This window comes from Oncorhynchus mykiss, chromosome 7 (assembly GCF_013265735.2).
Source record: "Oncorhynchus mykiss isolate Arlee chromosome 7, USDA_OmykA_1.1, whole genome shotgun sequence".
Lineage (NCBI taxonomy): Eukaryota > Metazoa > Chordata > Actinopteri > Salmoniformes > Salmonidae > Oncorhynchus > Oncorhynchus mykiss.
In genome coordinates, this window is record NC_048571.1 from 16694511 (window position 1) to 16709640 (window position 15130).

General features: G+C 44.4%; 2 protein-coding genes across 4 annotated transcripts; both read right to left on the bottom strand.

Annotated features, from left to right (window-relative positions):
* Nucleotides 1-1728: 1728 nt before the first annotated feature.
* On the bottom strand, nt 1729-7406 carry LOC110528860. Of its 2 annotated transcripts, XM_036982799.1 has the most exons (8): nt 7002-7406; nt 6003-6851; nt 5654-5853; nt 5062-5341; nt 4815-4933; nt 4591-4638; nt 4410-4499; nt 1729-4257 (listed from the first exon to the last, which is right to left on the bottom strand). In XM_036982799.1, the coding sequence occupies exons 2-8, from the start codon at nt 6828-6830 to the stop codon at nt 2220-2222; spliced, it is 3603 nt and encodes a 1200-aa protein (XP_036838694.1). In that variant the 5' UTR covers nt 6831-6851; nt 7002-7406; the 3' UTR covers nt 1729-2219. The 2 variants fall into 2 exon arrangements, with proteins under 2 accessions (XP_036838694.1, XP_021466694.2); XM_021611019.2 differs by having other exon boundaries at nt 6003-7406.
* Nucleotides 7407-7620: 214 nt separating this feature from the next.
* On the bottom strand, nt 7621-13981 carry LOC110528872 (sentrin-specific protease 2). Of its 2 annotated transcripts, none has more exons than XM_021611041.2 (16): nt 13381-13981; nt 12955-13016; nt 12766-12875; nt 12532-12601; nt 12298-12379; nt 12008-12188; nt 11803-11909; nt 11624-11709; nt 11411-11538; nt 11186-11305; nt 10940-11071; nt 10605-10811; nt 9593-9672; nt 9380-9464; nt 9137-9232; nt 7621-9046 (listed from the first exon to the last, which is right to left on the bottom strand). In XM_021611041.2, exons 1-16 carry the CDS (start codon nt 13530-13532, stop codon nt 8966-8968), a joined length of 1779 nt encoding a protein of 592 aa, XP_021466716.2. In that variant the 5' UTR covers nt 13533-13981; the 3' UTR covers nt 7621-8965. The 2 variants fall into 2 exon arrangements, with proteins under 2 accessions (XP_021466716.2, XP_021466715.2); XM_021611040.2 differs by having other exon boundaries at nt 11186-11308; nt 13381-13980.
* Nucleotides 13982-15130: the final 1149 nt, after the last annotated feature.

The following is a 15130-nucleotide window of genomic DNA, read 5'->3' on the forward strand; positions in this document are numbered from 1 at the left end:
ACCTACACGTGCGCTACGGTCACAAGACGCAGGCCTCCTTAATGTCCCTAGAATGTCTAAACCAACAGCTGGAGGCAGGGCTTTCTCCTATAGAGCTCCATTTTTATGGAATGGTCTGCCTACCCATGTGAGTCTCTCTGCCTGGCGGGTTCCCCTCTCTCCACTGGAATTCTCTGCCTCTAACCCTATTATGGGGGCTGAGTCACTGGTTTACTGGTGCTCTTCCATGCCATCCCTACGAGGTGTGAGATCTGACCTGATCTTCTTGTCTGGGTTGGCGCCACCCTCAGGTTCGTGCTGTGGGGGAGATCTTCGTAAGCTATACTCGGCCTTGTCTCAGAATAGTAAGTTGGTGGTTTGTTGATATCCCTTCAGTGGTGTGGGGGCTGGGGCTTGGCAAAGTGGGTGGGGTTATATCCTGCCTGGTTAGCCCTGTCCGGGGGTATCGTTGGACGGGGCCACAGTGTCTCCCAACCCCTCCTGTCTCAGCCTCCAGTATTTATGCTGCAATAGTTTATATGTCGGGGGGCTAAGGTCAGTCTGTTATATCTGGAGTATTTCTACTGTCTTATCCGGTGTCCTGTGTGAATTTAAGTATGGTCCCTCTAATTCTCTCTGAGGATCTGAGCCCTAGGACTACCTGGCCTGATGACTCCTTGCTGTCCCCAGTCCACCTGGTCGTGCTGCTGCTCCAGTTTCAACTGTTCTGCCTGCGGCTATGAAACCCTGACCTGTTCACCGGATGTGCTACCTTGTTACGGACCTGCTGTTTTTGACTCTCTCTCTCTCTACCTCACCTGCTGTCTCAAACTCTGAATTATCGGCTATGAAAAGCCAACTGACATTTACTCCCGAGGTCCTGACCAGTTGTACCCTCTACAACCACTGTAATTATTATTATTTGACCCTACTGGTCATATATGAACGTTTGAACATCTTGGCCACGTACTGTTATAATCTCTACCCTGCATAGCCAGAAGAGGAATGGCCACCCCTCAGAGCCTGGTTCCTCTCTAGGTTTCTTCCTAGGTTCCTGCCTTTCTAGTGAGTTTTTGCTAGCCACGGTGCTTGCTGTTTGGGGTTTTAGGCTGGGTTTTGTGAAATTGTCCGATGTAAAAAGGGCTTTATAAATACATTGGATTGATTGATGCTGCTGTAGGTGTGATCGAGGGTCTGAGTCAAATATTAGGAAAGGCTTTTACACCTAGATCACACCTACAGCGTCATTGCCCAAAATGGTACGCAGCATCATCTGGATGTGTGCAACCAAAAGGTCAACATTTACCTTCTGGATTTCAACTGTTGCTTTTCCAACCTTACCCAATATACACTTCACTTATCACATTTCTAACCTAACAAAATTCGAAATGACTAACTGATTGAACAGCTTTAAATATGTGAAAAAAACCAAGGTTGCCCCTACCCTTGATGGCGCCGTGGACTAGCTCCAGGGATATGGACCACTGGCCACTGGTTCTAATGTTGTTGATTGATGCCTGAGGCTTGAATCTCACTGTGGTTGTTTTTCTAGTTTCAAATATGTTTTATTATGAAGCATTGGTATCCATGTATACAATTGTACTGTTTATTCTGTGAGCGTCATTTTTACACGAGACAACAGTAATATACACAAAATTATCACAAGTATTACCACAGGATATTATTGCAAGAATGTATACATCAAAAACTGTATGAAAGGAAAAGCCTTGAGTCAAGATAAACGCTGTGGTTGTTTCATATCAATTTATTTTCCATCTTAAAGATTGGTGGGCAAATCTGTTTTGGTTTACAGTCTGCTTTTAGTCAAATGACATTTGTAATGAAAACAAATACCCTGAAATGAGCATGGATACTAAGACTGCAGTAATTCCCTTTGTACAAAACATATACATTTTTATTACATTGTCAACAACCACAGAAGTACAATCAGAACAACTAAATACAAAATGGGATAAGATTAACATTAAATCCACAGTGGACACTGACAAAAACACGAAGGTTTCTGGGATTATGTACATATTAAATGAACAAGGTGGAGAAGACAATTGCTAAAACAAAGGCCTGGTATGTACAATTACAGTAAAACGAATACAGAAGACGAGGCAGACTATTCCCCACCCCTCAGGTTAGGGTTATACCCTTTCACAATTTGTATTTTCTTTCCTGAGACGTCATGTTGTGAAGTTTCTTATAATGATAAGTAACATGCGTCTACCTACCTATCCATCTTCTTCGGCAGATTTAACATCTAATGGAGCACATTTGGCTGCTACCTCAGCCAGGCACTCCAGGCTTTTCCGGGTGTGACTACATATGTCTGCCGGTATCCTCCTGTTAACAACTATTCTGATCACTCGCGTGGATTGTTTGTTTGTGTCACTTATTTCAGGTGTTGCAGCAGGTTCAGGGTCCTGGTTTGGGTCGTGTACTTGAGGAATTGAAACAGATTCTTTGTTTGCCCTCATCCTAGTGTCAACTATTCTTATTACCCGGGTCTGAAAGTCACTCATTTTGTACCTTTTAGCAAGTTCCATGTCTGTGCAGCTTCTTTTGGGCACGGAAGCGGTTTCCTTGTCTGTGTTGGTTATTTGAATGTGTTCCTTTATCGTTTCCATTATCTGAGACGTTTGAGCAAGTTCTGCTTTTGTTTCGTTTGCTTGAGGCCTTTGAACGGATTCTTTGTCAGTCCTTTTTGCAGTTGAAGTGGTTTCCATGATGGTCCTGCCTAACTTACCAGGTTCCATGTCCGTGCAGCTTACTTGGGGCATTTGAACGAGTCCCTCCATTGACTTCCCACTCAGTCTTTGAACAGGTTCAAAGTTTTCCGCACTTACTTGAACAGGTTCATTGTTCATCTCACGTATTTGGGGCATTTCAGCTGCACTACAGCTTTCCATCCTATTGACAATAATTTTTATCTCCCGTGTAAGAGCAGGTTCTTTGCCCGTTTTGCTTATTTTATGCATTGAAGGGGTTTCCTTGCTTGTGTTGATCACTTGAGCAAGTTCTTTCCTTGGCCTGCCTCTGCGCTTTGGAATTAATTCCATTTGATCTAGTGTTTCAGGTGTCTTTGCAGGTACTTTATTTCTCTGATTTACTTTAGCCTTTCCAGTGAGATTTTGGGGTTCAGCGGGTTCTTTATTTATTTCCAGTCCTTCGATAAGTTGCTGATTCATTTCACCAGCTTGAGGCATTAGACCGGCTTCTGTGTGTAAGTCGGTTTCTTGAGACATTTCAATTGGTCCCTTCCTTGTCCGCCCTCTTTTAGATGTTACAGCAGGTGCCATGCGTGTGTCCATTTTCTGAAGCATTTTGCAGGATTCCTTGTTCATTTTGGTTATTTTGGGCATTTGAGTTAATTCCTGGTTTGTGCCGGATACTTGGGGAACTCGTCTGGGTCTCTTCCTTGATCTCATGTTACTGGGCATTAAAGTGGTGTCCGCGTTTACCTCACTTACCGGAATGGGTTCCATGCAAGTGTCGGTTAATTGTGGAATTTGAACAAATCCCTTCTTTGGCCTCCCATTCTTGGCCTGTACAACTGATTCTTTGTTTGTCTCAGCAAGTTTAATATCTGTATTGGTTACTTGAATGGGTTTGTGTTGTGTATCAGTTACCTGGGGCGTTTGGACAGGTTTCTTCCTTGGACTTCTGAGCTTGTGAACAGGTTCCAAGTGTGTGTCTGTTATTTGTGGAGTTTGAGTGTGTTCTATGTTTGTTTTACTTACTTGAACAAGTTCCTTCCTTGGTCTGCCTCTTTTGGGCATTATCATTTGTTCCATGTTTGTCTCGCTCATTACAGACATTTGAGCAAGTTCCTTCCTTGGCCTGCCTCTTTTAGGAATCTTCATTTGTTCCATGACTGTCTCGCTCATGACAGACATTTGAGCAAGTTCCTTCCTTGGCCTGCCTCTTTTGGGCATTTTAATTTGTTCCATGTTTGTCTCGCTCATTTCAGACATTTGAGCAAGTTGTACATTTGTCTCACTTATATGAGCAGGTTTCTTGTTTGTATCGCTGAGTTGAACGGGTTCCATGTGTGTGTTGTCTACTTGAGACGATTCAACGATTTCCATGTTTACCTTACTTACTTGAGAAGTCTCCGTGTCTGAACGGTGCGCGCCAGTTGCGTTTACTACTGGAGGCGATTGAGCAGGTTTCTTTTTCGTCATCTTCCTTCTCTTGAGATTTTGAACAGGTTTTTCCTTTGCCTCCCTTTTGTCCTCACTGTTCTTCGTCCATCGACTCAATGTAGGTCTGTGAAGGCATGAGAGGGACAGGAAGATACTAGTAGGTTTGTGCCTTGAGATAAGAGCAAGTGGTTGAAGTGAACCTATATACACAGGTCCTCAACCAAAATTCAGTTTGATTGCTACAGCTCCGTAGAGGATCACTTCTCTATAACTTACTTCTGGACTTTGTGGTAACCATGTTCTTTGATCAGATTCTGGTACTCCCGGGAGTCAGGCCTCTGAGTGGGGCCTTGGTAGTCGTCGCTCCTGCAGTGAACACAAGAGGGCAAAGGTCAGGGAGCACAAGGAGATAGGGATCATCATCAAACACAAACACATCAAAAACACAGACTCTCACCTGGAGCGAGATCTGGAGTCAGGTCTGGAACTCCGATCGGACGAGGACCTGAGCGCACATAGATAAATAGATGAGAATAACAAAATTACCTCCAGTTAATCCCACCTTTCTGTGCGAGGTAGTTTTATGGACAGACTTTGTGGTTACCAAAAGTGTAGCTACGGACAGCTAATTTTTAGCAACTACACTACTAGAAACCCCTCCCTCCAGGAAATAGTTCTTACCCGTCTCTGGAGTGGGATTGGTCTGAGAACCAATTCAGAGAGTGGGTTGGGGAGGAACTGGGATACTCTTCAGAACAACTCAGAGTCTGACTCTCATCCTCAGATCTACAAAAGGAATCCTGCAGGGACCACAAATTAATTAGAACCACACCAGAACAAATCAAGGGGAAATTATTTTCAAAGCTCATTTAATACATACATAAGTAAACAAACAGAACACTTTTTCTCCTGAGGGAGTAAAACTTACCCCAGGCTCCTCCTCCACCCCCTCTGTCCGGTCCTGCTGAGGTGGATCAAAGCCGGTTATCAGCCTCTCTGCGTGTCTCCTGGTGGAGGCAGCACTGGGACACACCCCCAGGGCACTGAGGGCTTTGAACACGCTGAGAGGACACCCCTGTTTCCAGAACTCGACCCCCAGAGAGGCCTGGATGAAGTTGCACTTATGCATGGAGGTGTAGAGGACGATGGCCAAGATAAGCCCCGCCCTCTGGCTGACGACATCACCTGCCTCCTCTTCTGTCCTCGGGCTTCAAAAGATATCAACGGAGAACATGTTATAACCTTTCATGCACACAGAGAGTAAGTCAATAATGAACAGCAGTCACATAAATCAGCCCTGTGGAACCCCGGTTTTCCCTGCATTTTCCAGGGTTGAGTTCAAGTACAAAACAGAATTTTAAATGTAAATATTTTACTAAAAGCCAGTTAATTGTTGTGACCCCCATACAATACAAATACTTTGATCATCTGGAATACTTTGATCATCTGGAATACTTTGATCATCTGGAATACTTTGATCATCTGGAATACTTTGATCATAAATACTTTGATCATCTCACCGTTTCGTTTTCCTTGCTCCCATCATAACCTGTGTCCTGATGGTGTTGGGTTTGGGGAACATGGCCCTAAGACAGGCCAGGGTTATAGGGGCCTTTTCTTCCCCCCACGCTAGAACCGTGTCCCAGGAAAACCCACTCACACTCGCCTCAGTCAGCGGCTGACGCAACGGCCCACGTTGGTCCTTCATCAATACCTTACTCTGGTAAATCAGACAGATGGACACATACATTTCTTTGCCAAACACATCTATCGTCAACAACGACACACTCACACCTGATGAGCCATAAACTGCAGGTAGCCTATAAACAAATACATTCTTTAAATGAATTATGTTAAAACAACAATTACCTCCTGGGCGATGACCTCGGCGAGGAAAAGGGTCATGGCTTCCCTAGCTTTGGTCTTCATCAAGGACCTGAAGGCCTTCAGGTGCTGGTGGCTGTTCATGTAATACAGGGCCTTGGCATGAGGTCCAAACCCATAGCTCTGCTTAGTCTTGGAGAAAGGGAGCTTCTTCTTCTTGGGCCTTATACCTTCGTCAACGGGGACCGGAGACGGGAGTGTGGAGTGTGTTGTAGATTGGGGCGCCTTCGGATGTCTTTTTGTTGTCCGCTCTCCAAAGGAGAACAAGGAACTGATCTGATTTGAAGTTTGACTTGATAATGCTGAGGAATTGACTTGTTTTGATGGTGTTGAAGAGTGTGTGGTTGGGGCTATGGGCGTTGGAGGTCGTCTGATGGTTGTTGAATGGGATTCTGGGGAACAAGAAGTCAAGGTGGTCCATTTTTCCCCGTCCCACTGACGAACTGTCCTCCGTTTGTTTTTTTTAGAAGCAATGCACTCCTCTTCTATGGATAAAGAGGATGGGTTGGTTATAATTGGAGTTAGATTTGGTAAAGTTGTGGATGAGCTTGGTATTTCGGCACGGGGCTTTCGAGGTCTGCCAACTTTTGTTGGCAAATCTGACCAAGTCCAAAGCTTCCCATCCTGCTTGGTTTTCCTTCTGAGCACACCAAGACAGACCCAGCAGAGGAAGGAGGAGTCATCAGGAGTGATGTCAAAGACTAGCTGGAAGGTCTTGGGGCTGGTCAGCGTGGTGACTTTCCTCCTGTTGTAACCCTTGGGCCCCCTCACAAACCTCACCCCACAAATGCAACACGTCTCTGACTGAGACATTGTGGTGGAAATGTCAGAGCGCTTCAAAGGGGTCAAAAAAGGAGCTGATGGTTGTTAATCGAGGACTGATAACCTATTAATAAAACTCACATTGCAATAGTTAAACATACAATTCTCCTGTGGGGGACCAGATAAAATGTATGTATGGTTTGAGAAACAAAGCAGACTCACAGCGGATCCTTCCAGTGGGACGCTACCATCCAGAAAAAGCCCCGGTGTAAGTACTTTCCTCACATTAATCGACCGTGATTTTCAAAAACATTAAGTGCGGAACGCCCTGGCTAAAAAAAAACACCTTCCAGTGGCTAATTGATGAAAATATCGTAAAGGGAGATATATGATAACATTTTCACTTCCCGCCAGCTACATGCGAAATATTGCCAACAATCTACAGTACCACAGAAGAACAACGAATTTGCACTAGCGATCACACAAATACGGCCTTTTATAAGGTATATTAAACATAGATTAAGGCAAATACATTACATTTCAAACTACTTTAGGTAGGATAACTCTTGAAAGTAATATAGCGTAGAAGTCAATGTGTTTCGATGGTCCGTTTTTGTGCAGTCACGCATGCGCTGGGCTTCTCCTTCCTACAAAAAAAAAATGGTTGACTAGACGCCCAGTCACAATACTGCCACCTTTAGGCTTGGAGTATAATGAAACATAGCTCTTGTATACATCCTCCATAAACAAAGGATATATATATACACACACACACCAAAACATTACATGCCATTCACTCATAATTTAAATTTGACAGTGATTAGTCAATAACACAAGCTGATCCATTTCTTTCCTTCTGACCTTTATTGCATACAAAAATATGACTGAGGTTGTCAGCACGGCTCTATGCACACACATGAATAATTGTAGCAGAAATGCGCGCAATGTAATACGCAGTGTAATGACCCGTGCATAAGCAGTACTAGCCTGGTCCCAGATCTGTACGCGCTTTAGCCAACTCAGCTTCCTTTGCCGTCCCATACATGTTAGCTACAGGGTTACCATCACACTGAACACCACAGGAGTGTAAGCTAAAGCACATACAGCTTTATGGCCAAGGGCCTATTGGAAATGGAACCCTATATAGTGCACCACTGAGTCATAGGGAGCAATTTCAGAGGCAGACCCAAGCTAAAGCAGTACAGACTCATTAGAAATTATTCTCTACATGCCTTTAAACGAAAACACATACAATCCAATAGAACTGCTATAAAGTTCATGGCAAAAACGTCTACACGGATGCTGTTACTGCTGGATTAAATTATATACATGCCATAAAAGAAAAGCCTTCCGCATCAAATAAATAAACTATTGTTACACATTTAGGATTTAAATGATTTGTCCATATCTGTTAGTGGTGGTGAGGGATTAAGATGGTGTCCTGCTCTGCTTGAGATGGCGCACCTCACACTCCGGTCTCTCTTCCAGTCCAGACAAAATTAAAGCAGCTAAACTCAGCTACACACAAACTTTTCAGTCAAAAAAATATCTATTTACATAAATATAGTACACACACATGCAGCACTCGTCTGCCTTCAATGATGATTCAACCATAAATTAAGACATTCAATAACACTCATAACATATGCCTCAGTTGTCACTCCACTTTCTACTAGTCATAAAAATAAAGTAACTAATATAGACATTATATATAAATATACACACACAACATTAACAAACACTCTGGTTTCACACAGAAAGCTTGTTTTAAATTTAAGTTCGCATCAACGACAGAAGGGATTTTCAAGTGTCTAACTGATTCCCCATTTAGTGTTTTCTAGAAGTATGACAGAGACGCTCTCTGGAGTCCAAGGCACTTCAGGCTGTATCTGAACACACAATCAATTCCAAACCATTCCTTTGTAACCTCTATGCTTCGGAGAACACCCACCCTGTCTTCACTACCAGGACTGCACTTCTACCCACTGATAGAGGGTAAGCGGTCATACTGTGGTCCATAGCTTTGGTCCTTTATGTCCTTTATTTGTATTTATTGCTTTTGTGCTTAGCTGTTCGCTGTAGTTGTCCTTCCTGTTGTAGTTTGGAGGCTGTGTAGTAGTCATGCCTGTTGTCGTTGTTTGTTATCATTTCTGTTGTAATGGTTGTTTTGCAGCTGTAATTTCTTTTTATGTAGTTGTGTAGTCCTCCAGAAGCCTCTGGTTGAGAATCTCCCAGATCATCAGTTTCCTGAAGAGCGGCATGTGACACTGAGGAGAGTGAGAGACAGTGAGTGAGTGAAAAAGAGATTGTACGAGTGTACACCGAGTGAGTATGATAGCCTACGACGGCCTATGTACCTGTCGGAAGGTGAGAGGCCACCCCTGGGCGATGTAGTCAGCATATTTACAGGCAAACACTCCACAGTCACTGCCATTCTTCTGCTGAGGGATCTCCTACACACACACGCACAAGGGATCCTGGTGAAAAGCAAATCACTAGAGAACGGATGCTATTTCTGACAGCCCTAGACACACTGTATACATTCAAGACAAAATAAGAACAAAGATGATTAGATATGCATTTCTGTCTGGGTAATTTACACTGGCCCTCAAGCTGCCCACTGTCCACTTGCACGTGTCCAGATCTTGGTCCTTCCTGGCCTTGTGCTCCTCTCTCAGGTACAGCCTGGACAGGGTTGGACGAACCAAATACATGTAACAGGATTACAGAATGAAATTACAAAAAAGATGGTCATCAGTTTACAGGTACTTTTGTCAAACCAAATGATTACTGGGAGGGGACTGAGGACTCACAGTAAGAGGCTGCAGATGTCGTCATGTCTCTGTCCCATAGAGTCATAGGACCTCACGGTCCTGGAGTTAAAGTTTATCACCTAGATAGGGAAAGGGAAATAAAGTCCACAGGTCCACAAATGACCACAGAGAAGGACCAGTGGACTTTCTAAAGCAGTGGTCACCAACCTTTTTTGAATCACGATCACTTTGAGTCAAAATGCAAGACAAGATCTACCGCTCAGATTTGTTTTATTTTTAACATGACTTAAAAAAACATTAGCCTATGCAACATTAACCAACTAAAAACAATTATGTAGCAATGAGGGTTGTGCTAAAGTAGGCTATAGGCCCAACACACCATCACTGCATATTGGCTATGCTTGAATTGCTCTGCCAATGTTTTTCAGACATTTCAAACGTTTGCTTCAAAACAAGCGGATCTACTCACGACCTCTCATGCTGTAAACACAGTCCAGTTCAAAGTGAATGGCACAGATCCATATATGGCAATGGTCTATTTGCAAATAGGCCTGCTGCATTGCTGATTGGTTATGCCGCACCAGTGTGTGTAGAGTATGGGCGGAGTCGTGCGTGTCAATGCAATAGAATCCTCCTACGACGCGTTCTGCCTACAACAAAATCACTTGCATAGGTAGTTTTATTTCAGTATGTTGCATTGAAAGTGGCTAGTATTGCATTGATTCAATCACAATTCCTACAGTAAAGGGAAACGTTGATAGTGTAAACTCTAGAAAGTTGAGGGAAGTTCAATCTCGTGCTTCTCTGCGCAGGCTGATATTTCAGCGTGCAGCTCAGAGGCAACATTGCCTATAGGGGTGCACTTGATTTGCTCTATGGGCCTACCCAGTAAGCGGAGATCTACCTTCAAACACATTAAATGGTTCAAAATGTGAACACAGCCTTCTCAGCACTAGGGCTGCCGAATCAAGTGCAGAAATGTTTGGTGATCGACCGGTTGGTGACCACTATTCTAAAGTGAATGAAGCCCCGTCAATCTGGGGAGATTTACAGCCAGTGACCAGTGGACTCCCAGGTGCAGCGGAACCAGGATGATGTCATACTGGAAGAGGTCCACAGCTTTGGTCCATCGCTTCACGGCGGCGTGCCCCCCTCCATGTAGTTTGGGGAAGAAGAATGTACTGAAGGAGTAGACCTTCAGCCCTTGCCCTGCACTACTGCTACGAGTCATCACTAGGGACAGGTAGAAGTTAATCACCTGAGACACAGAGAGTTATTTTGTTAGACACACATCTATCCTTCTCTTTCTCTCACAAGCATGCACACCCTCACTAACACACACACACACCAACAACCTCAAACTTAACAGCCAACAACCATACACACCTCATCATTGAGCCAGCTCCCTTCCTGTAGGGAAGCCAGGTCTCTCTGTGTGATGCATAGCTTGAAGGCTGAGCTCAGGACCAGGTTAGGATCCCTCTGAGACAGGGCACAACTCACCTCCACAGCCATCTCCTACACACACACACACAGTTTGAAATAAACAGAATGAAAACAGACCCATAGAATACCTACACTCATATGTCAACACACTACAGACATACCATTACAGGGAAAAAGAACACTCACCTTGCTGAACCTGGGGAGCTCCTCAGTGCTGTTGAGTGTGTCAGTGTGTGTTGGCGTCTCTCTGTCCACCAGGTTGAGTCTTGCTGCTACCTCTGCAGAAAGATCCAGCTCTGGCTGCTTCTGCTGGAGGGAGAGAGACTTTTTTTTAACAATCTTATGATGCTTCATAGCAGCCTTATGACTCTTCCTAGCATCCTTACTACAGTTCATAAGTGTGTGTCCTACCGTTGCATTGCTGGCAGGTTGTGTATCCACAGCTGCGCTGAGAGGCTTACTGAGACACAACTCTCCTCTCATGTCTCTGGTTTGTTTGGCTGAGGATGTATCTCTCCACATATACACACTGGGGTTGGCTGCAGATAGGAGAAAACATTAGCCTAGGACAACAGCTTCCAATACATGAGAAGAGGGGTGAGAGAGGCTGTGATAGTAGTCTACCTCTGAAGGGTCCTGTCTTTGGGGTCACAGACTCATAGGTTCTTCCCAAAATGGCCATTCTATGTCCATCCTGTGTAAATGTTGCCCTGTGAGGAAACGAAGAAAACAGAGATTTGTAAAAGCTAGCTAACGGAACCACGAATTAAAACTATAATCTCACACTCTCCATCACCACTCACCCCTGGGGTTTGGTGCGGGTGAAGGGCAGCGGTTGGCTCTTGCTGTATTTATCGGACACCATCTCCAGTAGCCGTCTGTAGTGTTCCTTATCACTCTCCTTCAGAGCCTGGAAACAGAACAAACCTGACAACTACTGACATACCTGGCGTGGCATTTAATAAAAACCAGGATCAATCACAGGGTTGATTTTCATTTCAAACTCACCTCCTCCACTGCCAAGCACTGTCTGTGAGAGCGGTTAGGGGTGGGCAGGTCTGAGCTGGGGGGTCTTGTCCCAACCCCCACCCCTTGGGTAGGCCGACTGGGAAGGAGCTGGAGGGAGCATCTCTGGGGCTTGTCTGCATCTCTCCCTCTGTCTGGGTTCCCTGGACCCAGCACTAAGCCACTGAAAACAAGACCGAGAACAACACTTACAGGAGGAACATCCCACACATGTAGAACCTTTATGTTAAAGCCCCAGAACTGAAAGTACGCAGTAGACAGAAGATACCTACGTGTGTTTCCTCAGAGGGGGAGAGGCTCCCTGGAGGAGGCCCAGCCCCCCTCTCTCCCTCTGTCCTCCTACCGTTGGTTTCTCTGGAGACAAGGAAAGAGGGATAAACAGGTTGAAGCAACCACTTGACCTGTCCCCTCTGCTGTTACACATATTATATACCATGATGTTGTAATGTACAACACAGCTGTCCTCCTTCCTTATCGATCAAACAATCAGAGCCCTCGTTACTCACCCATTTTCCAATCAGAGCTGCTCATCCATGAGGTGTGGAGTTCATCTATTCCCATCAGGCCCACGGGGCCCTACATAATAGGAGTGATTTAGGACATAGTCAGATGTGAATATTGTGCAGCTATTGCACAAACATTTTAACGTTTATGTACTGGTATGTGTCTTTCAGTCAGAGCAGTGGTTTATGGGTGTGTTGTGTACGGTACTAGAACGCACCACTGGTACACATTCATACCTGGCTTGCTGTGTACCTTCCGTTTCTCTCACTGGCAGGAGACAGTGGGTTCCTCAGTCTCAGCAGCCCAGCCACCCCTGCTACAGTCTTCTTCACAAAACTAACGATGTCTATGACAATATGAGAGAGTACAACACACATTAATTATAAGAACAATGGCTAAAAGTTATTGGTAATAGGTTACCATACCTTTTCTTCGTCTCTTGATCGCCACTGGTTCACTCTGGCTAACATTTTCTGAAACATGAACGCTGTAACAGAATGTAAACAAGTAACTAGCCAGGTAGTAAAGTTACATTTGTTAGCTACAGTACCTTATTATTTGGTACGTTAGGAAATAGTAAGCTAATGTCTGGTAAGTGGCGCGAGGAAAGAGTTAGCTCGCCTTATTTATTTTTGAAGCAGCTAACACCAACTGGAATGAATGACAATTGTTGCTAATAATTAGCTAGCTAGGTTAGCGAGCTTGGGTGACAAGGTTTTAAATGTTAAATGTTAAACTAGCTGTTAGCTAGTTGACTGGCTAGCGTTTGCCAGCCAGCTTACTAACGCGTTACATAAACAGCTACACAGAGCACACTAGCACCAAAGACAGTACATGTGCCAGTCACCGACCTCTGGTAGTTCCTTTTGGTTGGCCTGGCGTTGCTATCCAGCCGTTGCGAGTCTATCTCCCCGCCAACGTTCAAACCAGGCCAACCGGAATGTTTTTGCCCGGTTATAGGCTCGAAGAGCGACGATAGTCCGTCAACTACCCATCCGTACATCACAGACAGATACGAGAGAATGGAAACTTCCTCGTACGGTCGGGCCAGGACTATCTGCGGTTTAAAATACAAGCTCAGTGGGCACAAATGTTCTACCTGCGCCAAACCACCATTCGCCTTCTATCTAGAACAGTTAGCCTAGCATTTAGCTTCGTGTTGAAATGACTGAAGTGAATGTACACAAACGTGAAGACCGTAAACCGTAGGGGGAAAACGTCAGACTTCCTCGTACGGTCTACTTGGATATGCTAATCTTATTCCGCTTTCCCGTACTACTTGCCACTAGGAAACTCTGAAATGTATGACTTGCTAAGCGGTTGACATCGGCACTTGTAAAAATACAACCAGTTAGCGAACATTTCGGAGTTTTCTAGTTCCGACTAGTATTTGAACGCGGAATTAGACTGGTACTGTGGCATGTAAAACATCTTAGCCCGTGAAAAGGCCTGCTAGGGCTCTGTTTTGCATATCATGGGTGTTGTGTGATCGGTTGGATTGTCAAACAAATCACTTCAAAAACTAGGCTACCTGCGCAGTTCGAGCCACTATAACAATTTATTTTGCTGATACTCTGTACTGAACTGTAAAGCCTACTGGCTAGTTTCACCCATAATTTACACAAATGTATGTTTATAATTTCCGACATTTGGTAGGGCATATTATAATTTCCGACATTTGGTAGGCATATTATAATTTCCAACATTTGGTGTGGCCATTTGTTTGTCAACTATAGTTATACATGCAGCGTCTCTTCTGTCATAACTTGTTGCCCGAGAAGACTAAATACAGTAGTGATCGCCAGACTAATGTCTTACATCGATAGGATGAATGCATTAATCTAGTTAACACCATTAAAGTACGGTTGTAACCAAACGCTGCTTTCCCGACTAAAGAAGGGACCCGGAGACCCACAAATACATGTGTGTTTGATTTTGGTGACACGGCGACTCCTCAGGCAGAGTCAACCCTGTAAAACATGCAGACAAGTCAGACATGGATGGGAGACAGATTCTACTCAAGGGCAATAGTATCTAAAGCACTCGAAGCAGTGTCGGAAGTGACACTGGATACTCAAGCTAAATTCTCCCCAGGAATTTTTGAGACAGGCCCGAAAAACAAAAGGATTAACACCATTTATAATATGGTTCCTCATCTCGAATTCAAGTTCTGGATAGAATGAACTGATACAGATGATGCTAACTTTGGATAGAAATTAGTATATAAATTGTATGTACAATTTAAGAAGCCTATTGGTTGGACCTCAACTAATTAACGATTGTTGCCTAGATCGGCCTGCATGTAGTGTGGCGCTTTGTATGCCGCGGCCGGGGATCGAAATATGGTTGCTCCGCCTCTGAGGCCCTTGGACGCGCATCCGTGGCTTGCGCGCCAATTGCATCTCCGGTCGTTTCAAAAGGACAGAACACGATTTTCAGCTTGTTGCCGAAGTGGGCGGGTTTTGTTTAGGAACACGAGGAGAACACAATAACAAAACAAGGGGGGGAATGGTTGGTCCTGTGCAAAGTCTCCAAATGGCATCAATTTGACCGGGTTTAAGAAAATTAAAAGCTGATGAAACACGTTTCTGAGAAGACTTC